The sequence below is a fragment of the Egretta garzetta genome, unplaced genomic scaffold, assembly GCF_000687185.1.
Source record: "Egretta garzetta isolate BGI_Z169 unplaced genomic scaffold, ASM68718v1 scaffold787, whole genome shotgun sequence".
Taxonomy (NCBI): domain Eukaryota; kingdom Metazoa; phylum Chordata; class Aves; order Pelecaniformes; family Ardeidae; genus Egretta; species Egretta garzetta.
In genome coordinates this window covers 157,341-182,042 of record NW_009260266.1, presented here as the reverse complement: position 1 = coordinate 182,042, position 24,702 = coordinate 157,341, and the positions used below count along the sequence as shown (strand labels likewise).

Here is a 24,702-nt window from a genome sequence, read left to right as displayed (position 1 = left end):
AGCACGGCATTTGCCCTCTTGCTAAATGGGCAGCAGTGCTGGTCCAGAACTCATCCGGGCTCCTGAGAGTCACTGTCTCTGGAGTGCAACATTTTAATTTCAGTAGAAGGTTGTTCTGGCTCTCTGTATTAGAACTGTGGAAAAGATGTAAAAGCCTAGAAGTGCTGTAACATGTTCCTTTGTATTTTCTGCGTGGCTCAGGGGACTGCCATGGGTATTCATATGCGGTACCATGATCCAGCTTGGCCCTTTTATTCCTGTTGCCAGTATGACTCCCTTCTTGCCCAGTGTCCACCCTTCCACCACCAGAATCTAAACTGGAGGAGACATGGGAAGAGGATGTGCTTATTCAGGGAGGGGTGATGCCCGCAGGCGAGCGCCCAAGCCCTTGCGCGCGCGCCAGAAGCCCCAGGCGCTCTCCCTGCTGCTGCTCTCTTCCAAGTTTGTATGTAAGGGGGGGCGTGAAAGTACAAACGAGAGAAAACTAAACATGAAAAGTGAGTTTGCTTGCTTGCTGAGAAGCTTGGGAGTGGCAGAATGAGACTGTATAAATAAAAATTCAGGCTACCAAACGTTAGATACCTGCAGGAACACCTGCACGGTTGGACCAAGCCAGAACTCTGCAGGCAGCTTGAAGGAGAAATCTCAGACGTTTCTTGGCTCTCTCTGGCTTCAGAAAAAAGCATTGCTTTTCTCGCTATGGCTATATTTCAATTCCTTATGTTTTTGTTCCTAATGTTAATATCATTCATACCCTTCACAGTTTTGCACCTGTAATTCAGCAAGGTAAAACAGCAATTACTGAAGACTGTGTAACATTCTGAATCATACCAGTGGATTTTAATTGTCTGCATGCCTGGAATCACCCTTGACCATAGCTGTGCTTTAAGCTCCGAGGAGCAACTCATACCTGGTGTATCGTTTTCTTCCTCCTACCAGAATAAGACATCACTTCTACTTACATTTGTGTAAATCCAAAAAGCAAGAAGGGCCATTGGAAAATGTGAAGTGATCGATGGGCAAAGAACACAGCAAGGTCTTTGTCGTCCCTGTTAACGTTGATACTTGCCTGAAGGGTTCACATGCTGCTCTTTCCTTTCTCCTGTCCTCTACCAGGTCTCTCCTCCATCCTGAATCATATGGAGATGTGTGTTTGCAAGTCAAGTTTGGCATTGCTGGGGACTCATTTGCTAGCACCTGTCTCTAATAATCCAGCCTTTGGGGCGGGTGTGAGAAGGCTGATGTCCCTTCTCCCTCTTAACTTGCTGTTTGTGGAACCCACCGCTGCAGAGGACAAGCTTATTTGTGCTTCCTTTTCAGATCCTGAAATGTGATCAAGATTTATGCAACTTTAACAACACCGGAATTCTCAGTTCTTTCACACTGCACCATATAGTGTTTTTCCTGCAGTTTATGTCTCTTTTGTGATAAGGAGAAGTTTTTGAGTGTGCACAGAGTAGCTGGAAAGCTCTGCTCTTTGTGCTGCGCAGGTCTAATGAGACGTTAGTATGTAGCTGCACAAATGAGAAACCGGTGGCGCTTTAGATCTTGATCTGTTTTCTGTTATTTTTAATGCTTTTGCATTTTAAAAATGTCATCCATATAAGAATATTTGGAACCACTTACATATAAAAAAAAAAAAAAAAGAGAGAAAATGAAAAGAGCCTGCCTCGCTTTTAGATGTGCCAAACAGGTTTGGCAGTCGTTCGCTTAGCATTGATCAAGCGCTGCTCAGCCAGTCAAACTCTTGTAGCATTTTCTACCTGTGCAGAAACATTCTCCCCAAGCGTTTCTGAAACCAGAAGACACCGGCTGGGTTATTATTTCTGTTCAGAGCATTTTGGATGATGACTGAAGTGCGTTGTGGATATCAAGCTTTGACACTTGCATTCAAAAGCCCAAAAGTTCTGGAGAAGATTAACTGCAAAGATTGTTTTGGCTCAAGGAAAATAGAAGTGGCTGGGGTGGGGCAAACTGGAGTCTGGGTCATGGTATCTGGTAACAGATGCCCCGGAAAGAGTATGGGAACAGGCTGAAGATTTAGGGACATTTCCTCAATGTCATCACTTATGATGGTCTGAGGCAAAATGTCCCCAGTGTACAGTTTCTGGGCTTGGTGTGCCTGTTGGGAGTATTTTAACTGCCTTGTCATGACCCTGCGGGAGTGCCTTGGAAGAAAAAGCAGCGGGATATCTTGGGGGTGCTGGTTAGGTTCACGAGTAACTCAACAAAAGCTTCTGCCATGTGGCACTGAGGTCCTCTCCTGTCTGTGCGTTTCCATGTAAGACTTTTCCACCACAGCAGAAAGATCCACTAACTGAATTAGCACAGTCTTTTAGCCATCATTCGGCCCAAAACTGGGTCAAAAAAGACTTAACAACAAAAAAAATATCAAAACTCCATTGAAATCAGATCTGCTTTGTCATAACTGTGATAAGAGCTCTTGATATTCCACGAAAACTGTATCTGAGCAACAGCAGTGGTTTTGGCAAGTGTTTTTTCCCTTCTCATCCTCTTCCTTAGTTTGCCTGTGCATAAATTACACCTAATTTGTTACCTTATTGGTGAAATTATCAGTGTCAAAAGACCAAACGTAGGTGTTTGTTTTAAGCGCAGCCAAGCAGTTGCCTGTTGCAGTGATGCTCATAGCAAGGTTCTCTACCGGGGGATCCTCGGTCTGATCTCACCAGGGCTGGCTTGGTGGGGCACAGACCAGCGGGAAGTTTGCAAACCAGAATCCTCCAACGTGCATTGGTACTCAGCTGTGCAACAAGCATGGCTTTTACAGGAAACATGGCCAATAAATTTAAGCTAGATAAATACTTAATTTTTATCATTGATGATTCTGGTTCAGCAAAGAAGATTATTTCAGAGCTAAAGAAATAGGGTGGTGGGTACTCCCAGAAACGAGTTCTGCAGGAATTAGAGTAAAATGTTTTGAATGAAAAGCTAGCAGAAACATTGAAATAGGCTGTGGAGCCTGATGTTGTTCTTTGCTCTGTGTGTATAGGTCTGTCTATCTAAAATATTCTGCACTAGTATTCTAGAGCTCTAAAAATGGAAGGAAAAACTTCTAAAGAAGCTGAACTAGATCTTATGCATGTCTGATTTTCAAATAATATGAACTTAAAGGATTTTAGAACTGTTTCGAAACATTGGCATTATGACAGCAAGTATCTCTGTCATAACGTCATACGATTAACTAGATCAGAAACGTTCTGGGATGTTCTGATCAGTTATGTTAATGCGTCTTTTTAAAAGTATAAAGCTAATGCTCTATAAAATAGATACTTGAAAAACAGTTCTCGTTTTCCTCGGGCTAGTGAGATTAGAGTTTCATAATCTGTTTGACCAGCTGCAGAGGACGTTCTTTTTCATTTTTTCTTTTTAAGTAAATGAGCTTCATCTCAACATGATTAAAAAAAAAAAAAAGAATCGAGCTTCAAAACCGCTCAGTTTTCACCCATACTTTTAAATGGGAGCAGTTGCATTATCACGTCTTGTTGCAAATGTAATTGGGTTGGAGGTCATTAAAGACTTTTGAATAAAAGAATTTCCAAGTTTCCAAGTGTGCACCCTCCCCTGTCAAGACTCATCCCATTTTTGGCTTACAGACATCATTTTAGAAGATACCATTTTGCTGCTTCTCACATCTTACATGTGTGGAGTGTGCAGGCGCTGTTGAGTCCAGCTCACTCTTGTTCGGTTCAAAAAGCAGTGGTTTGCCTGGTGAGTTAATCTTGTTGCTGAAGGTTACTTTGAGAGTTATAAAGACATTATCAGATTTCTTTTTCATAATCTGTTTGACCAGCTGCAGAGGACGTTCTTTTTCATTTTTTCTTTTTAAGTAAATGAGCTTCATCTCAACATGATTAAAAAAAAAAAAAAGAATCGAGCTTCAAAACCGCTCAGTTTTCACCCATACTTTTAAATGGGAGCAGTTGCATTATCACGTCTTGTTGCAAATGTAATTGGGTTGGAGGTCATTAAAGACTTTTGAATAAAAGAATTTCCAAGTTTCCAAGTGTGCACCCTCCCCTGTCAAGACTCATCCCATTTTTGGCTTACAGACATCATTTTAGAAGATACCATTTTGCTGCTTCTCACATCTTACATGTGTGGAGTGTGCAGGCGCTGTTGAGTCCAGCTCACTCTTGTTCGGTTCAAAAAGCAGTGGTTTGCCTGGTGAGTTAATCTTGTTGCTGAAGGTTACTTTGAGAGTTATAAAGACATTATCAGATTTCTTTGTGTGTGTGTGTGTAAGAGAAGGTGTGTTATTTTATGTAATGGGGAGAATTCCAGCAATATTGGGCAGTCTGCTAGTTCATTGCACAAAATTAACAGCTTTTCTTCTGTTCTTGCTGGGAATCAGATTAGCCTATTGATTAGAAATATCTGAGCCTTTCATATTTGCTTTTTAAAAGAACACAGCAAAAATAAGATGCTTTGCAAAGCCTGTTAGAAATGTTTGTATTTCCAGGTCTTCATGCATCTGTGACAAGGAATGCATTTTGAAGAGGCATTTGTAGAGCACCAGGGGTCTACTGGAACCGCTGGTCTGGCTCCAGGTGTAAAGTTTCCGAACACCCACTTAAAGTGGCAGTTTGGTGATAAACTTAGCTGGGAATGAAGCCCCCGGCGGTGAGAAGATTGCCTTGTTCAGCAAGCGATTGATAAATATGCTTTATCATGAGTCAGACGTTCTCTAAATCACTGCAGGAAATTCTGCTCGAACCCCTGATGTTTGTTTTTGCAGGGCTGTTGGTAAGAATACAGCAAGCAGCAAAACCAGATGTTTTACTAGGTAGTTTGCATTCACGATAGCAGGTTTCCACTAGCACAGCGTATCCATTGGTGCGACGTTTTAGACATTCTTATGACATAGCATCAAAAATTCAAGCCGTTGTCTGAAAGTGTTGAAGCTGACATCGGGTCTTCACGGGAAACCTGCTCCGGGAATGGCAGACTCCTTGCCGTTCCCTTTGATTGCAACGTGTTTAATAAAAAGCAAATTAGGAAATGAAAATTGTCTCGTGGATCAATCAGGCGCAGCAGTTCCGCCTGTTCAGCATTATCTGTCAGACATTAACCTGATTGGGAATGTTTTATTTCGTATAATAGCCTCAAAATCAGACTGAAAGATTGACTTTAAAAGTACCTGATGTATTTTGTGTGTGCTCTGAGGCTGATAACAAACTCTGCAGTTCAAGTTTTAATAACTAGGGAGGAGCTAAGAAACTTCAAAAGGTTCGTGATAAATGTTTTTGACAATGCGTCAGCTGAACATTAGGCAGAATCTTGGTAAATCCTCTCATAAGTGGTTTAAAATGGAGTTTTGAACTTTTCCTTCATAAGTGTATGCTTAAGATGTCATGGTATCTTTGGGTTTAAAAGATTCATTTTATCTGGTATATGTGAACCATTGGTGTTTCTGTCTACACCTCTGAGAGTGAAAGGGGGGAAAAGTTCAGCAGTTTTCTCCTTTCACCGACCTCTGCCCCTGCTCTTGACCATGAAACTGGTGGAGGCTGGAAAAAAGGAAAAGCCAGTTTTAAAACATACTAACAAAGTACTCCAGGTAAATATTATAGTAACTCTTCCAAGCTGATGACTTCGTTGCGACAACCCTAAAATGTCCTGGTAATGGACAAAGCAATGCTTGCACATGGCAGCTGCTTGTTGGCTTTTGTGGTTCCTTGAGAAAAGCAGATGAAAGCAAGTTTATTACTGCTCTTTGAACCTTGCCTCCCTCCCCCTCTCCTATCACCTAGCCACTAAAACCAAAGCAAAACCAATTCCTTCCTTGGCTCCCCCTGAAAAAAATGCCTAACTTCACAATTTATACTGCTGTTTTCTTTGCATTTTTATCTTTGCGGGACTTGCTCTGACTTATGGCACCCTTGTGTTTCAAAAGAATTGAGTTTATAGTGCCATGAAGTGGAGCCCTGACTCAGCAGCATGCTTAGGCCCTTGCCTAATTTTAAGCCTATGAATAGCTCTGCTGGTGCTATCAAGGTGTTTCAGCTAAAGACTTTGCAGAAAAATGGTCCTAAAACTTTGGTCAGCTCAACTATGCAGTTACAGAAAATGCCAAAAACACACCGATGTTTTATTGCAGCAAAGCAGGGAAAGATATGCATGATGATAATCTTACCAGTGCTCAGGGCATCTCCAAGAGACACCAATCCAGATGAAGTCTGATGTGCAATAGAGTTAAGGGACTGCTCAGGAGCTCATTCTGATGACCCGCTCCAGAGCCAAAGCACATAATATCCTATCAATCAGTGTCTTGCTTATGAATTGCGAAAAATGAAAATAGTGTAGCATTAGAGCCTGCCACACTGGAAAGATGTTTGCATATATGTTTCTTTTATGTTAAGTGACCTACTTGTAAAATTTTTCACTACTACTAGAGAGACTTAATTTTGTTTCTGCAGTCAAATTATTCCCTTCCTTCCTGAACCCCTTTCTTTCTTCCCACGCTCCCTCAAGGGAAGAAATTCTTGAACTTCACAACGGCATCTCCTACTGGCAAATCTCAGAAGCAATATAGACCTGGCCGAAAAGGAGCTGCTTGACTTGTTTGAATGGGCAAAGGCCACAGCTCAGGTGGTTTTGCAGGATCTCCACTCCCATTTTGAAATGTCAGCAAAGTGGGCCAGGCTTCCAAATGTGCCCAGCATGCGGGAGTTGACGTTATTTCAACTGGGAGTTGGTTAATTCTGTACCTTTGAAAATTGCCCCTTTTCTCTGATTCCTGGCTGAAGAAACCTTCTTTTCATAATGATATCAGAAAATAGGCAACCAGCTCTTCTAGGGACGCATTTTAAAAAAGTATTACCATTTGCCTTTTCATTCCATGTTGTAATTCATGTTCAATACTCATTAAATACTGTTAGTGGTTAAAAATCCTATATTAGGCATGAAGATGCCCAAATTTGCCATTCTGTCATTGCGTAGTAGGACACCGTGCAGATTGGTCTTTACAGGATTTCTCTTTTCCCCCCACCCATACGTTGTTAGCAACTTCACCCAGGCAATGAAGGCGAGCTGATGGTAAAAGGCTAGGAGGACAGTGGAAGGAAAGTGTTCGAGAGATGTAAAATATTGCTTAAGGTATTTTAATCTCTGCTCCTGAGGAGCAATAAAGTGTAAATTTGCTGTACAGTCATAATAGTAATTGTAATGTTACCTATAGGATGGAAGAATAATTTGTGTTATTAAACACCGTAACTATTTTCAGTATATAATAATAGAGAGATTTTCTTTTCCTTTGCAGTAATGTTGGCCCCTGCATATAGGTTGTGGAAAACTTTGTTTGCAAAAACAAAGCTATTGTTTTAACAAAAACCACAGAAATTTTGCCTTTCATATTGAATCAGTAGCATAACGAGTAGTGGAGCAATAGTTCAACATCAAAGGAGACTTCTTGGATATATAGTGTGTTGCAACAACAGCGAAAAAGTTCCCACCAGAAAGGAATTTTGCCATATGTGAACAGCAAACATATGTATTAGGTTAAAACCATAAGATTTCCTTTGCTTTACACCAAAACCAAGAGGGAACTGAAGTACAGAGGTTTTCAAACGGTCGTGCACTGGAATGCAGCACGGAGAACGAGCCGTTTCTAAGGTTCGGAGCGGTCTCAGTGGACAAAAGCTCTATGAAAACCCCAAGAGCACTGAGGATGCACCAACAACTTGGCGCAAACTTCAGTATTTCACTTTTTTAAAAATACACTTGTTTTGCTCTGACTCATGGCATTGCATCAGTGACCTTCATAGATATATTTTCCCAATTTATTTATAGTAGTAATGAATCCAGACAAATCTACTTATCTCCATAAAATATTTTAGCAAAAATAATGGTTACTTTAAAAATTCGGAAATTAATTTTGATGGAATGCTTGGCCTGCTGTCTCTCAGTAGAGTTGCATTTGACTCTAATTTGTGAGACCACCTAGTATAAAGGAGAAGGTTTTGCCCAGACAGCCCATACTTCCAGCTTCATGGAGAGATGAAGGTACTCAAGATTGAGTGTAAATTTAAAAATTAAATTAAAATTTAACAAAATTTTAAAGCATCTCTCTGTATATTTCTGGAACAAAATTTGTTTTCATTTTTTTTCACATTCGCCTGGATTTTCTCTAAAGTTCCCGAGCTAGGTTTTCTTCTCATGAACAGGGAGACAAAACACATCAATGGATGTAATTTGAATTTAGAAGGCACTTAAAGAGGGACCTGTATTCAGAATTATTGTTGGCACATGTTTTGAGGATGTAAAGTGGAAGCCTTCTTCTGTGGGCATTAGTAAGGAGATAATTAAAACTACAGTGGGTAATTATGGTAGCTTTTATTACTGCATCTTTCATTAACTAATTATATTAATTTGGTAACGTTTGAAAAATTCTTTGAAGATGAAAAGTGCTAACCATTACTACCCTTAGTTGTAGTATTACTCTGCACTGTTCCCAAATATTGAGGTCTTTTCTTGATACAGATGCACGTCCACGTGTGCAGAGCTGCTGGCACAGCTAAGAGGAATTACATGGGCGATAGATGTAAAAATGTGTAAAAAAAGACTCTGCTATTATCTGGAATAATCTGATCCAAGTGAAAATGCATTGGTGTGTAACATTTTTTAGAAGATTTCCCTTTCCTCGTTAGTGTCACTTATTTAATCAACCCTCAGTACCGGAGAGGTAAATTCATCGTGATCCCAGATTTGCCGTGGGTGCGATGGGAGCAGGGATCAAGCCCTGTCTGCTCTCACCAAAAGTAGGAAATTATTTGAGGTTGAAGAAGCAAAGCACCTTTGCAAATACAATATCTTCAGAGTAATAATCAATACCACGTAATTAAAAATAACAATGATTTCTGTTCATGTAATTCTTCCAGAACTGAATTTTCTTTCGGGGAATCCAACACTTCTTTTTTAAAATATCCCATGGTTAAAGGATAATCAAATCAGTTTTCATATATTAAAGACTAAATCCTTCATATATTCCCATTTCATACTTGTTCCTGTGATTCTTAGAACTCTTTCTCTTAGCAGCTTTTAGTTGATTTAGATTAAGCCCTGTAACTAATGCCAAAAAATTTATTCCTGCCTTGAAAAGGGATTTTGTAATGCTGGCATCGTACCTTTTGTCTCTCTGTGGCTCCTTGTCAAAACTATAGGCTTTACAACTTTGGGGGGGTTTTTTAGAAAAAAAAAAAAAGCCTCTTTTGCAGCCATAGTCAGCTTGAGTTCCTCCGGTCTCGTGCATCATCCCAACACCTCTGCGAGCTGCACGGGCCCAACTCCCCACTAACTCCACGTGTGCTACTCTGTTGTCTCCAAAGTGCCCCAGGTCCCCAGGAGCAGAGTTGGGTTTGAAAGAAACTTCATTAAATGTTTTGCTGGTGCTAATCAAGCCACAATAAGAGAATAGAAAAAAAAAAAAACCCAAAAAGTGCCTACCCAGAAATGCAGCTCAGATGTTTCCTTCTCCTTTCATACCAGCCAGGACCCAAACATTTCGTGTAGCCCAGTGACAGGGATGGACTCGTCCACCAGCTCCACGTGAGCTCCCAGAATCTGACCAAGATATTTCAGTGGCACAGTCTCAAAGCCATTACTTTTCCCTTCCATCCTTCTCGTGTCTCTCAATGCTGTATGTGACCAAAACATTTACAATATGATTTTATTTTAGGAGCCTTTCCATTTTTATAAATAAATCAAATGAATGTTCCTTTTATACAGCTGTAATTCACCCACATTGTTGCAGTGGAGCTTATTATCTCATTTACATTTTTAAGTGCTTTTCAAAGTGTAGGATATCTGGGCTGGAAAGCAAAACATTTCATTTCTTTGTTCTCAGGCCAACACAAAGCACTTCCAAGGTCAGGTATGGTGTAGACTTTCAACAGCAAACATGTTTACATGGCATTTGAAAGCCGGTTTAACTGAAAAAAAAAAAACCCTACTGTCTTTATAACAGTGATGTAAGTCAACTTAGCAAAGCTGAGGGACGGGGATTAATTCTATACCTGGAAAAAATTAACTAAATAAGTTAGGCTTTGTTTTCCACTCAGGGAAAAAAAGCCTCTGACACTTAAGAATTGGCCTCTTTTTTTTTTTTTTTTTTTTCTTTTTTTTTTTTTTTTTTTTTTTTTATCCCTTTTTCTTCATCTCAGCAGTTATTAAACATAAGCTCTGTTACTCTTTGGGCAAAATCTGACACTTTGAAGCTGTCGAATAAAAACCGCATTTCTAAACAAAACAGCCCGCATTATTTAGTTTTACAGAAGAGGTTCTGTGGGGCACCTGGGGGGAGTCCTCTGCTGGTTTTTCAAGAGTATTGTACGTGACAAAAGCTGCTCTGTCATGTACCGAAGAAGATGCGAGGGTCCTGGGTAGCTTCAGAAACACCTATCGGTGTTCAGGCTCCGGCCACGGCACACGGAGCTTTTTGACAATAGAGAGAATTATCAGCGTGAGCTTCAAAAAGGCGCCTTATTCACAACATCCATCGTGATTCCTCCTAGAAAATTAAAATCCTGGGCAACAAACTTGCTCACTTCTAATTACTTTTTTCAGAGCTAATCGTATGCAGGAATCTACAGCAACCATGAGATTTTGATGTTACCTTTTTTTTTTTGCATGGCTTTGATCAAATACTGATCTTTTGGGTTTGCTTTCTTCTCCTTGTGCCGATAGGAAGGCTGAAATACCCAAATGAACATTAATTACTCAGGCAATGTCCTTTATGCACAAAACTAGATTCTACCAAGTAACTGCTAGGAGAGCTGGTTTGCAACACAGCAATAGTCCAAAAATGGTCCAGTTGGAGGAGTTCATGGCTGATCAGAGGAGTCAGTCTTTTCTTCTGCCATCCCAATGCAAAACGTACCAACAGCCAGTTACGATGTGATTGGAAGAGCCTGTAAACACTATATTCGGGTCTGGGCAATTGGTGAATGGCTAATTATAGGACTTGATAGTTTGCTACGCTTACATGCTATAGTAAAAATACCTTATTTCTAAATTGTACTTGTTTAAGACATTGTCTGCTCTCATAACGAAACAAGTGCGCTGCGTGCTGGCAAGCACCGTCTAGAGTAGGTGGGCCTAACAAAGGTTGTGTTATCTGAATTTCCCAATTTAAAATACTTTAGCGTGCATTGCACGCCCTCAGATTTAAAGGAACCTCTCATTTTATGCTCTGCAAAATATGTTTGTTTGTTGTCAAGAAGAAAAGTAAACATGGAGAAATTAAGGAAGGAAACAGCGGGGCACCAGTTCTCTTCTTTGCCACCATGTGGCTGCTGTCTTTACCAGGAACAATTTGAGATCCTGTTTTGTATTCAGTACTTGCAGATTTGTGTGATGGAGCGTGACGTAAGTCTGTTCTCTGAGACAAATATCTACGTGTATATACACATACATTGGTACGTATACATGCTATACCTTGACCATCTTCAGAGTCCCGTGACAGAGTGCAAGTTGCTCTTGAGCACAGGAGGGAGTCCGGATGGGACAGCTGATGTGGAGCGAGGTTTCCTCCCTCCTTGTTTTTCACCATGCCAAGCTATTTGGGCTGTATAAGCTGATCACGTGGAAATAGCAGGAGAACCCGGGTCACACATTGTAGGTTATGCGAAACGTGCTCTGTGGATGTTCCCAAGGGTTCTTTTCTACTGGTTGTGTCTGGACACTTTGGGGTTATGACAGGACTTCTGTCAAGTTAATTGGGTCTTTGGTGATCTTTCTGATACACGGAATGGCCCTCCTCCTCCTTATTGCATTGCTACTTTGCATGACCTGATTGGTTTAGTTTTTAAATCCAAGTATGCACGTTTGTATTTTGCCTTACAAAATTAGATGTCTCACTTCTAATTACTTTTTTCAGAGCTAATCGTATGCAGGAATCTACAGCAACCATGAGATTTTGATGTTACCTTTTTTTTTTTGCATGGCTTTGATCAAATACTGATCTTTTGGGTTTGCTTTCTTCTCCTTGTGCCGATAGGAAGGCTGAAATACCCAAATGAACATTAATTACTCAGGCAATGTCCTTTATGCACAAAACTAGATTCTACCAAGTAACTGCTAGGAGAGCTGGTTTGCAACACAGCAATAGTCCAAAAATGGTCCAGTTGGAGGAGTTCATGGCTGATCAGAGGAGTCAGTCTTTTCTTCTGCCATCCCAATGCAAAACGTACCAACAGCCAGTTACGATGTGATTGGAAGAGCCTGTAAACACTATATTCGGGTCTGGGCAATTGGTGAATGGCTAATTATAGGACTTGATAGTTTGCTACGCTTACATGCTATAGTAAAAATACCTTATTTCTAAATTGTACTTGTTTAAGACATTGTCTGCTCTCATAACGAAACAAGTGCGCTGCGTGCTGGCAAGCACCGTCTAGAGTAGGTGGGCCTAACAAAGGTTGTGTTATCTGAATTTCCCAATTTAAAATACTTTAGCGTGCATTGCACGCCCTCAGATTTAAAGGAACCTCTCATTTTATGCTCTGCAAAATATGTTTGTTTGTTGTCAAGAAGAAAAGTAAACATGGAGAAATTAAGGAAGGAAACAGCGGGGCACCAGTTCTCTTCTTTGCCACCATGTGGCTGCTGTCTTTACCAGGAACAATTTGAGATCCTGTTTTGTATTCAATACTTGCAGATTTGTGTGATGGAGCGTGACGTAAGTCTGTTCTCTGAGACAAATATCTACGTGTATATACACATACATTGGTACGTATACATGCTATACCTTGACCATCTTCAGAGTCCCGTGACAGAGTGCAAGTTGCTCTTGAGCACAGGAGGGAGTCCGGATGGGACAGCTGATGTGGAGCGAGGTTTCCTCCCTCCTTGTTTTTCACCATGCCAAGCTATTTGGGCTGTATAAGCTGATCACGTGGAAATAGCAGGAGAACCCGGGTCACACATTGTAGGTTATGCGAAACGTGCTCTGTGGATGTTCCCAAGGGTTCTTTTCTACTGGTTGTGTCTGGACACTTTGGGGTTATGACAGGACTTCTGTCAAGTTAATTGGGTCTTTGGTGATCTTTCTGATACACGGAATGGCCCTCCTCCTCCTTATTGCATTGCTACTTTGCATGACCTGATTGGTTTAGTTTTTAAATCCAAGTATGCACGTTTGTATTTTGCCTTACAAAATTAGATGTAAAAAAAAAAAAAAAGCCTACAATTCACACATATATTTCATTATATTAATGCAAATTTGTGGTACTGCAAGACTTGTTGAATATTGAAGACCAGTTATATATTCAAAGCTTGGATTTCAACTTTTCTCAGAAATGGTGATAGCGTAAAAGTCCCTGGGCAGATTTGAAGTTCACGCTTGGGTCTGGTTAAATTTTTTGGCATCAGAACATGTAATAGTCTTATAGCTATAAGACTTTAAAGTTAATGCCTGGCATCACTTCAAAACAATGTGCAAGATCTATCATAAGTAGTCTTCTTATCTTATCTCAATAGCAATTTTATCCTGTAAATGATTTGAGAGTACAGTATTTCAGTGATGTGGAAAAAGAGCAAGGGTTTTTTTTTTTGGTTAAATATTTGCACTGTGAGTGCTATTAATGATCCTGGTTTATGGACGGGCATTCTGCTTGGAGAAAGCAAATGTCAGCTGTGCCGCCTGTCCTGCGAAGCGCTCCAGGAGCCCGCGGGCTCGTCGGTCTCTCCAGGGCGCCCTGCAGAAGGTCTCTGTGCAGCTCCGCTTTTTAAAAAGCACCACTGGAGGCACCTCCGGTGTCATTTCCAGCCTATGTCCAGCACGAGTGCCTTCCCGGGTCCAGCCCTGCCTCTGCGCCGCGCTTTTCAGCTGATGGGTAGCCATGCCCCGATTTCCTGGCATACAAAAGATAACTCAAAATATTCCCTTTCTGCTGCGGCGGCCGCCTCTGTGCTGATGGCAATCTACCATCCACGTCGTGAGCTTTGCTTCAAGTCAGCACTTGCAGTTAACAATGCCTTTATTCAGGCTGACAACGTAACGACGCGTTCAGTAAACGTGTGAGTAAATGGTAAGTGGGTATTCAAACCTTCAACAATGGCTAGGAAACTTGAAAAAAAAAAATCTTTGAAACTTTGTATTGTTTGTTCGGTGTGTATCTGTTAGAAATAACATAGCCTATCAGTTCCTTGGGGCACGACTGCTCTTTTGTTCAGCATATAACAAAAAGATCAAGGCTCTGAGGGACTGCCGTATAAAAATAAATATATACGCAGAACAACACTGACAAAATACATTTGTCACTGCATTTTATGAGCTTGATTCAGAAGTGATTATTTCTGAACTAAACAAAGACTGGATAGTTGTGGTAAAGTGACATGATCATCATACTCCTTTTATTTATTGCCATTTAGCCTTCATTTATAGATCACATGCTAGACTTTACTACAGGGCGGGAGGGGAGCCCCTCATCTCGGCGAGCATCCCGTGTCAGTAACGTGGAATACATTCTCAGTGCAATTCCAGACACGGTTTTCCAAAGAGAGGATTGTTCTTCTGGCTTGAAGGAAAAGTTACTGGTACACTGCAAAGGTGTTCTAGGAAGCACAGGTTGTACACGTAAGATGATCACAAAAATCTGCGATGTTTGCAATTGCAAATGCAGCTGTTGCAATGGCAATATTTCCATTTTCCTTAGAGTCTTTGAGGATATTTGTTACCCTTTTAGTATGAATACTTGTAGCCTATAATAAGAAAGAAGTTTTATCTACTCCTATTCAATCAAGGGTCCTACCCGTGCAGAATAACTTTACTCAATAAGCATGGCCACTGTCCCATCGTAGCAGCTATCGTGTACGTCTGGACCCAACTGATGCTGCACTGGTTTGTTAATCAGCTCCTTGAGGGACATTACCTATACGTTTTTCTGCCATCCCGTGTTTCTCACATCTGTTTTGCACCCGTTGGTCTTGTTTCAGGTCTTACAAGATGAAGTGGAAAGTTACCGCATTCAGGCGCGGGCTGCAGAGAAGCAGCTGCAACGCAGGGAGCTGGAGACCAACGAGCAGGTACCGGCTGCTGTCCCCCCCAGTCCTCCTCTTCCCTTGGGCAAGGAGGTTCGATGTTTAAAAATAATATCTTGCTTCAAAGCAAAAGCACATATTTTCCTGCAAAATTTTCAGCTAGCTTTCTTTTCTGGTGTTTTTTTGGTAATAAAAGAGAATTAAATTGTCTGAACCCTACAGGCAAATACTTATCTCATGCTCTCTATTTCAAGTTGGTATTTCAACTATTCTAGCTGTTAAATGATGCGTTTATTTCGAACTGGCTCTACTGTTGTAATCGAGGTTTCTGAGACTATTCTAACCTGTTGTTTAATGGCTTGTATGGAGAGAATTATAACTGGACAATAACTAAGCTAAACCTAAGCTTTATTCCTGGTCTTATGCATTCGTTTTCCTAGCGTGTTGTCTGCAACTGGTTCCATATGATTGATAGTGCTAAAATTATTCTGGACACTTTCAGTGAAATCAGAGATTGAGTGTGCTTCCAGCAACACAGCGTATGTAGTTTACAGACTGGTACTGAAATGGAAAGTCAGTGATCTGCATTCAAACCAGATTAAATGGAAGCATTCAGGAAAATATACGGGTGGTGGATATCCGAATCACAGACGAATTTACAGATTTCAAATAGCAGCATTTGAAAACTTTATTTGGTGCTGAGTAAACAATATCCATAACATATATCCTATATAAAGCATTTCTAAATCTATACCTGCAGGAATAGTGTTGTAGAGGACTAATAATCATTAATTTCAGATATTTTTTCCCCAGTTGTCATCCTACTTGCACATGGGAACCCTCATTCACCCCTGGTGTTCACGTTCATGTGTTCCCTCCCAGGAGAGCGGGTGATAGCTGTTGGGTTGTCAGGCTCTGGAATGGGCTGCCCAGGGAAGTGGTCAAGTCCCCATCCCTGGAGGGATTTAAAAGAAGGACAGATGAGGTGCTTAGGGACAGGGTTTAGTGGTGGGATGGCAGGGGTAGGTTAATGGTTGGACTTGATGATCTTAAAGGTCTTTTCCAACCTAAACGATTCTATGATTCTGTTCTGCTCTCTTCCCCCTCTGCCTCCCAAATCTGGGTGTTGGGCCAGGTTCACCCTTAGCTGCAGCGCTTGCAGCATCAGAAGAATTTGGTGTAATGAGTGAGCTGGCCTACAAACATTGCATCTTGGCTTCAAAGGGTCTCCTGGAAAAGGAGAAGGAAAATTAGCATGGTTGCATGGTTGTCCCTCCCAGGGAACAGCACTGGCCTGCACGCTATGAGAGTCCTCTTCCAAAGCTCTTATTTTTTTAACTTTTTTCTTTAATCGTGGCCACTGCCATTTTGCTTTTTTCCTGGCTCATTTTGAGAGAGGATCCAGAAGAAGAAATGAAAAACACAGAGGTAGAAAGCTAGACATGCAGATTCACACGGTGGTCCCCGCTTTCTGCCTTCAAGGTTTTCTCTTAGGTGAGCACCTGGTCCAAACCAATCTACAGGACTGTCCTGTCCGCACTAAATTAATGAAGGCTTACCTCAGCTGGTAGTGTCCCGTTCCCCAGTATAAATGGAACAGAAATGTTATGTAAATGACACTGCACCATCCAGCTGAGAGCTTTTCCTGCAAGGTGGTAATATGTCGGCAGACTTACGGTAACGCTCATATCCGAGTTCCTCAGCGGTCTCATCTCTGCTCTTCATCTGTTGGGACTTTCTGAAGAAGCTGGAGCCATTGAGGATGTTTTTGTTTGGGTGGCTTTCGTCTATTTTGCAGACAAGCGTTTTGAAAGTTGTTAGTGTTTCTCTGTGACTGGTTAATCCATTAGTTATGCTTATCTCTCCAGAAGAAAAATGCAAAAATGACAGCTTGGACAGATTTCCAGTTATTCTGTCTGAGCCAGGCTACCTGTAAACATGTTCATCAAGTATTAACAGTATTTAACAACTCAGGAGCTGATCAGGGAGTTGAAATACTCAAGGCAGTAACTTAGAACTTGCTTTCTGCTTTTACCAAATATTGTCTGAATCGGAATTGCATAAAACATCAAAGTTTGCGCTGGCGCTGTTACGAAGGCTGCTATTCTGAGCTTTTACATGGCTCTAAATAAGGAGAAGAGAGGGTTAAACAGCTTCTGTTTTTCATTAAAAGGAAAAATCTTGTGTTTTGATTCTATAACAACAACAAACAAATGAATGAGACATGAAAAAACATTTTGTTGTGCTTTTAATTAAAAATAAAAAGCTGTTTCTCGTTATGGCTTGTTGGGTGGTATCTTAGTGCTCCATGTTTGTCTTCTTTTCAGTGCAATGTCCTTATAACTCTTCAGTCTCCAAGAGTGACTTGACAGATCCACGAAGCTTAACTCTTTGTTACAGTAACCCTCTGGTGATTGCACGGAGTTAACCTTTCTTTATTATAATTATCCAAAGAGACAAATTACCCTCTAAATAGGGGGGGGAAATGTGTTAGAAGGACTCTGACGGCAAGCCCTGGGCTGTCTGGAGGCGAGCGTGGCACTGCACTTGGAGATGAGCTGTTGTTTTTATGGAGCTTTTTCATTCCAGTACTTCATGTTCTTGTATGAACTTGTGTTTACTCCTGTTTACTTGTTCAACCCTCTTTCCAATACGAGTACATGCAATCGCGTTCTGTCTGCGTTGTTTCATCAGTGGTGCGGGATGGCAATGGTATCTGAATGATGCGTTCCAAGGCAGATGAACAAGTGCCTGGGAACTTCTCCCCCTTTGACTAACCTGAGCGAGTTTCTCTTTTCCATAAAGGTTGTCCTTTATGGAAAACCACTGCTAAGCGTGGTTTTCTAGGGCAGTTGTCGGTGTGTTCAGTAATATTACTTCTAGATAGGAGTCTCAGAACTTCATCTTGAAATTCTGCAGAATCAGATGTCCAACTTGAGACATATGTGATTGTTGTATTCGTGGAATGTGGTGGCAAACTAGCAGTACATAAAGTACATCTGACACTTAATATACAGGTTTTTATATGCAAGTTTCTTGAGATATAGTCCCAAGACAGTTAAAGCAGTCTGGGAAGGTTCCTAGGAAATTTGGTCCAAAGTCCAAACCTTTTCCTTGCAAAGCAATGCTGAAGTTTCTTACATCTCAGTAATATGTAACTGTGGAAACTGGCTTCTCATCGACAAATCCCATTTAGGTTATGTTCCTGTATTGTATCCTCTTGTTGGGTTGTCTCCGATATGCGCCAGATCTAATGCACGACAAGATTTCTGATAGAAAGATCTTTAATTCTACTAAAAACGTTTCTTTTCCTTGAGTCATATGGCTTTGTGCAGTTGTCAGTCATAGTTAAAGAATCTGAATTGTTCATCCAGCAGACTGTACATCCTGTGAATGTGTAATTAAAAATGACGCACATCACCAGCAGCTTAAGAGTGGGCCTGAATGAATCCGGGAATTTAGGCATGTGCCACAAGTTTTACTGAATTGGGCCTGTATAAAAATTAATGGTAGTGATCTTCTTGCTTTATTACCTAGATTTCTGCAGAACACCTCATTTTATTTCAAATTCCTTTTTGTAAGGGGAATCACCCCAACTCCATGTACTAAAAGGCTCCGAGTACATCTCTTTTGAGAATTACATGTAAGATTTTTTTTCAAAAAAACCCCTCTTCTTTTGATTCCTTGTTCTGATGTTTTTAACTGTAGGGGTGGATTGGGCATGGTGTAAAATTTCTAATTGGGGGTAACAGAGGGAAAAAAATTCCTCATGTTCACGAACAACTGAAATAGCATCACTACAGATACTCAAACCATAGGAATACTCCTCCAAGCAGTCAAGTCACAAATAGAGTCTTAAAGGAGAGGGATTTTCTGAAGACAGAAAATCAATTATGTTCAATTCATGAATATTACTGAGGAAATGAAGGAGAATACCAATGTAGATTCCAGTCCTTTAATTTCTTTTTTCTCAAATAGATTATAAAAAAGGGAGAAAGGAGTTATCTGAAGAAGGATGATGTAAAAGTAGTTGGAATAAAATGGAACAGCTTAGTTTGTTAAGTGGATTTCACTCATGTTCAAATGAAAACAGGAGTGATAATTGTAAAAGAGCTGTGATTCAAAAGCATTCAGCGAGTTTTCATTTGTAATGTTTATTATTCTGACTTGCTCAATTTTTTATGACTGCTGGATATTTACCATATTCGGTCTAACTTACTGTTTCCATGCCAACTAAATATATTTGTTCTCAGATGAACGCTGCGATGCGTCGTTCTGAAATTGTAGTTGCTGTGTGGCACAGAGAACTTCTCAGATTTGCCATGCCTTCTCCTTGATGGGAACAGTGCTGCTGCCCGCAGATTTGGGGAGCTGTGAGTACGGAGACAGTAAGACAGAGATGAGCCCTGTATGCCTATGGCCAAGGTACGGGTCCCAAATAGTTCTTCATACAACGATGGCTGGAAGAGTTGAGTAATATTAATATCCCTTTAGTTTAGGGCTTTTGGTCCATATTTCTCTTCGGATTCATTTTTAGAGCTATCATAGAGTTTTAAACTCAATCAGATATATTCACAGAAAATCTTTGCCCTCACTTCCATCATCCTGACCTGCTACATATGCTCTGAAAAAATCATGCGGAAGCAGTGGAGTTTCCTCCACCTGGAGGGGGGTGAACCACTGCAGGAAGGCTGGTGCAAACCCAGCCTCCCAGTAGGAGACCTTTAGCTCGAGTGCCCCAGATAACTGCGAAGGCCAGGCAGTGCTTCTGGGGCCCCTGCCTTGAATTTCCAGACTTTCTCAAAGGGTTGCCTTCCTCAGAACATGTTAGAGTCATGTAAGATCAGGCTACTAAGCTCTAGGTTAGGTGTTTAAAAAGAGAAGTTTGCTTTGTGGCCAGCTGCAGGTGAGGAGGATTCAGGCAGAGCCGACGAGCGCTTTGGAAACTGAGGAACAAACAGCACGTGCTGGAGGTAGTGATGAAATTCTGCCATTCGCTCCGGTTGCTTCAACCCACTAGACCCATTTCTTCTTCCACAGAAATGGGAAACCGAGTCTAGATGTGAATGATCTTAACCAGAGCAGTGATTCACAGCGAGCAGCCCTTGCCCTGCCACTGCCTGCAGAGCGGGCGATTAACCCCTTGGGCAGGCGGCGCTGGCACCGGCGCTCAGCAGCCTCGGGGGTGATGGGGAAGGGAGTGAGAATCTGGAAAAAGGTTTCCACTGTGACTTTTGAGAACGGTGACACCAAATATTGTCACACTAAAACAGTTCCTGCAGTTTCTGTAGGCGACCAGCACGGACCGGAGAGGCTCCATCTGAAGAGCACTTACTTTTCTGCAGTTCTGCGAGGCTGAGGAGGGTCCTTCCCTCCTTGCCCATTCACCTCTGTCCGTCCATTGCTCTGCCGACACCTCAAGCACAGGCGGCAGGAGGGTGCTGCGTACTTCAGCTGTTTTCCTCCCATAAAGCATTTTATATATCTATATATTGTGAAAAATGTAGGAGACAAACAGCCCGAGGGGCGTCGCTCCCTACAGGCTGGCACCTGAAAATCTGCTGGTTCAATGCCTGAAGACAGCACAAGGGAACATTTCTTTTCTAACTACTTATGGTGAACAAATTTCAAGTTTAAAACATTTTTATTGAAGGGAAAATGTCAGCGAGCCACATACGAGCAGTGAAGAATTTGATGTAAGCGAGGGCGCGCTGGTCAGGCTGTTTGGCGTACACAGGCCACGACACCCATCTCTTGGGGTGTTGTTCTCAATTCAGACTTCCCGATAGAGGCTGTTGGGGAAGAATCAGACGGATTCTGGTTACATCTCTGTAAGGGACCTTTCATGGATATAGGTGTCCCTATGGGCATGTGGCAATGTTGACAAAGGAACCATAAAATGACTACTGGGGGTTGGACTAGATGACCTCTAGGGGTCCCTTCCAACCCCAAACGTTCTATGATTCTATGATTCTATACTGACGTTATTTGGAGGCCAGTTCTGCCACTTTTACGTTCATTAGTGTCTACCATACATGCAATTCCATCAATATATTCATTAATCACTTTGCTGCAAAAGCATCCCCCAATTTTTCATTAAGACTGAGGTTGTTAGAATAAATCATAACTTTGCGTTTGACATATTTTATATTTTTATAGCATTTTCTTTAACAGCCTACTATGAAAGGAATGCAGAATTAAACAGAATATAGTAAGTTATACTGTATAGCATGAAGTTTCCGATTAGCAGAAGGAGATAGAAGCGGAGATTCAAGCACAGAAAAGCAGATTTGCAGGTGGGATTTGAAAGGAGCTGGAAATCAATGGAGTTGAAAGTTCCCAGGAGCTCCATATGGCAGGAACTGCGGGAGAGGAGGCTCTCGCCAACTGTGCAACTGTCAAAGGGAAAAGAGGTAGATGATGATGTACGCATGGAAGTCAGTGATCAAATGGTAGCTTTGGTAATCAGGCACAACTGGAAAATGCACAAATCTATACCTACTTCATAGGGCAGAATGAATTATTGGAACGAAGTGGCCAGCTGGAGAGAGACGGTAAAACAGAAACTACAGAACAAATAGTTAAAAGGAAAAAGAGACTTCTTGCTAAAAAAGAATGGCAGCATATGCTGGCATGCAGGAATTAGAGAGTATTTTAAAATGTCAGTTTTCTAGCTCTTTGTCTTAAATAGTAATGAATGAGAAGGAGATCTTTCTTTTAAGAGAGCAGTACATCATTTTAGAGCGTCTGTGGTTTGCTTGCATATTATCAATTAAGGGAATTTTGTTCTTTCAGAAGTGTTTAAAGTAGGACTACAAGGGACAATGATGCTGGTATTTAATGCAGGGAATTAAAATAAAAGAAGAAATGTCAATGCATGGAGGAGCCAGTTGGATGACAGAAGGGAAGAGCAGGGACACCTCATCCCCAGTGCCGGCTCTCAGCGATGTGTGCTCAATTCGTGAAGTGTCCCATTCAGTTTTTCTAGACGATCAGGTGCCTGGATGGAGCTAAAAAGGACTGAAAAAGGCCAGCTTTAACATAATTTAAATTCTAAAGTAGTATTTTGTTTGCAATTCAATCAGCACGAAATGCCATCGGTCAGACGTCCATCCGGGAAGCGCAGCAGTGGCCGTCTCCTGCACCCTCGCCCATGCCCAGAGCTGAGCCCACTCTTACTAACCCTGCTGTAAACTGGGCAGCTTGCTTTCCAGTTGAGAAGCTGATTGGATTTTTGTTCTTGAAAGAGGAGAAATGGTGATAGTAAAAGTAGCTTCTGATGATTATCTACAAAGATTTGCTTGTTCACACAGTCAGCGTGAAAATCCGGAGCCTAATCCTGCATGCTGCTGAGCTTTGTCAGGTCTCGCTGTCGTTAGGAAGCACTCAGCACCTCTGCGTACCAGACACTGAAACCTTGACTTGCTGAACCCCCCCAGGATGGAATGGATTATGTAGAAGGTAACACGCGCTGGAATGTAAAACTGAAATACATAAATACGTTCCAGTGGTGGTGTCAAAGATGCTTATAGCTTTATTTCAGACTTAATTATCTTGATAGCCTATTAGGAATCGACAGAGCCAGAAACGAGCACCATGTGTTTTCAGCTTTGGCCCAGCAGCGCTGGTTAATGGCTGGGCTGCTTTCGGTTTTGCTCCTCCGGGTCCGGGGGTGTGAGCTGTGCCCGAGCCCCCTTCGCCTGGCAGAGGCGAGGACGCTCCTGGCGCAGTAATGGCATCTCCGGCCAGCGCTGACGAGAGCTGAAGGCAATAGCGCTCGGGGACAAAGATGGCATCCGCAATGAGTCACTTGGAAGGAAGGGAAAAGAAGTCGGGGATCCTCCAAATCCCAGCTGGAACAATAGCGGAGCCCTGGAGAGGGGGAGGGCGAGAGAACAGCGCGAATTTTCTAGCCACAACATTCCTGGTTGTTCTATGGTGTTGACAGTGAAAGCTTTTATTCCTCTCCAACTAGCGTAATCCCAAGAATGCTGTTCTTGCCATATGCAGCCCACTGGTGGTTTTTTTTAAAAAAAGTTTTGCCTGCCTTCCCTTCCTTTGCAGCTATGAATTATACGGACTCGTATTGCTTAACTACAAACAGAGGATTTTCCAGGTGGGAGATCTTGGTTAAGAAAAGAGAGATATCGAAATACAAGCCACCGAAGGAATAAGGCTTCTTGGATGCAGGTTTGGAAAAAAAAAAACCTGACTTAGAGCAGAAAGCTCAGTGTGCAGCGAGCAGCTCGGCATCACTGGAGGTCTCCATGGGTTGGTAAAGCAACGAGGCAAAAATGTTTTGGACGCTCAGATGGTTTACTAGCTACAGACAGACAGACAAAGAGGACAGCTATGCCACCAGTTTCTGTTTTATTGCAACTGTCAGAACGGAGGAGGTTCTCCAGCAGTATTTTCTCTGTGGAGAGCAACATGGTGTACACTTGACAAAACAACTTGCTCAGCTGATCTTGCTTGGTTGCTGTTTTCAGCCGAGCCAGATTCATGCAATTTATAGCGTTCATTACTTTGCTTAAGAACTTGAGAACATTTGTATCAAATTGCATTCTGTTTCTCTAAATCTGGAAGAACCATATTTCAACGTACATTTCACAGCACGACTAGAATTTCCCACTGCCTGAAATAAGAGAGGATGTGGACTAAAAAGCAACGGATATTCGCGTTTGGTTACACTGTGAAAAGCCAAATGTTCAGCCTTGTTCTTCATTGAAAAAATGGATACATCATGTGATTCTTCCTTAGGAAAAATTGTTGGAGAAGATTTCAAGCTCTGATTAAATACTCTCTTATGACAGAACACTGGGAGATCTGAAATTTAGGGAATTTTCAGATTTTGGTAGATTTGGTTCCTCGGTTATAGCCATTGCGCAGTGTCCCCCAGGCCAGCTGATGGAGGAAGGGGTCCCCGTGGACTCGTAGCAGTTTTGTGGGAGTAGAACTGTGCTCGCTTTGAGTTTAGGAGGGCTGAGAGGCGGAGGAGGAGTCACTGCAATTAGGGAGAACACAAACAAGCAGCGATTAACCATTACTTTGACATTCTTTGGGTGGTTGGTTGGTTTTTTGGGTTTTTGTTGATTGGGTTGGCATCATAGTTATTTGTCCTTCGCTTGCCCTTTTCAAAGTGCTTTCAGAAAATTACTTCAGCAGTCTTCACATCACCTGAATGAACTTGACCTATGCAATATCATCATCATCATCATCATCATTATTATTATTATTATTATTATTATTATTATTATTATTATCATCCTCGTTTAGAAGGATGAGACTTTAGTCTGATATAAAATGATTTGCCTAAGGCTGAAGGAGTTATTTTTACCTTTTTGATACCCCAGCCTGTCCTCAGATTTATTACAGCAGATCTCTCACATCTTCTTTCAGAGATGTTGCAGAACAGATGCATAACCTTTTTAAAGAGATTTCTCTTTTAAACAGCATTGTAACACGCCGTTGTTTAAATAATGCAGGAAAGGATTTGAGAGAGACAGGAAATTACTTTTCTCATCTTACTCCCCCTGAAACATGGAGAAAATTTGATAATAATTAAATGATCCTAATTATGGCTTTTGGTCACTATCCTAGTGTTTCCTGGCACACGTGGAATTATTATCCTTCACAAATATTATAAACAGGCAGAAATTAAGATACTAAAAAACCCACACCACCTTAGTTAAGTGAGCTGCCTTT

The 24,702-nt window shown here is 41.5% G+C and overlaps 1 protein-coding gene across 1 annotated transcript in view; it reads left to right on the top strand.

The window, feature by feature from the left end:
- Positions 1–24,702, top strand: part of CEP112 (centrosomal protein 112) — a 176,772-nt gene that overhangs the window by 142,432 nt on the left and 9,638 nt on the right. Inside the window, exon 24 of the mRNA XM_035897706.1 lies at positions 14,953–15,042. Within this exon, the coding sequence (XP_035753599.1) occupies positions 14,953–15,042 (90 nt within the window). The remainder of the gene's footprint in view (positions 1–14,952; positions 15,043–24,702) is intronic.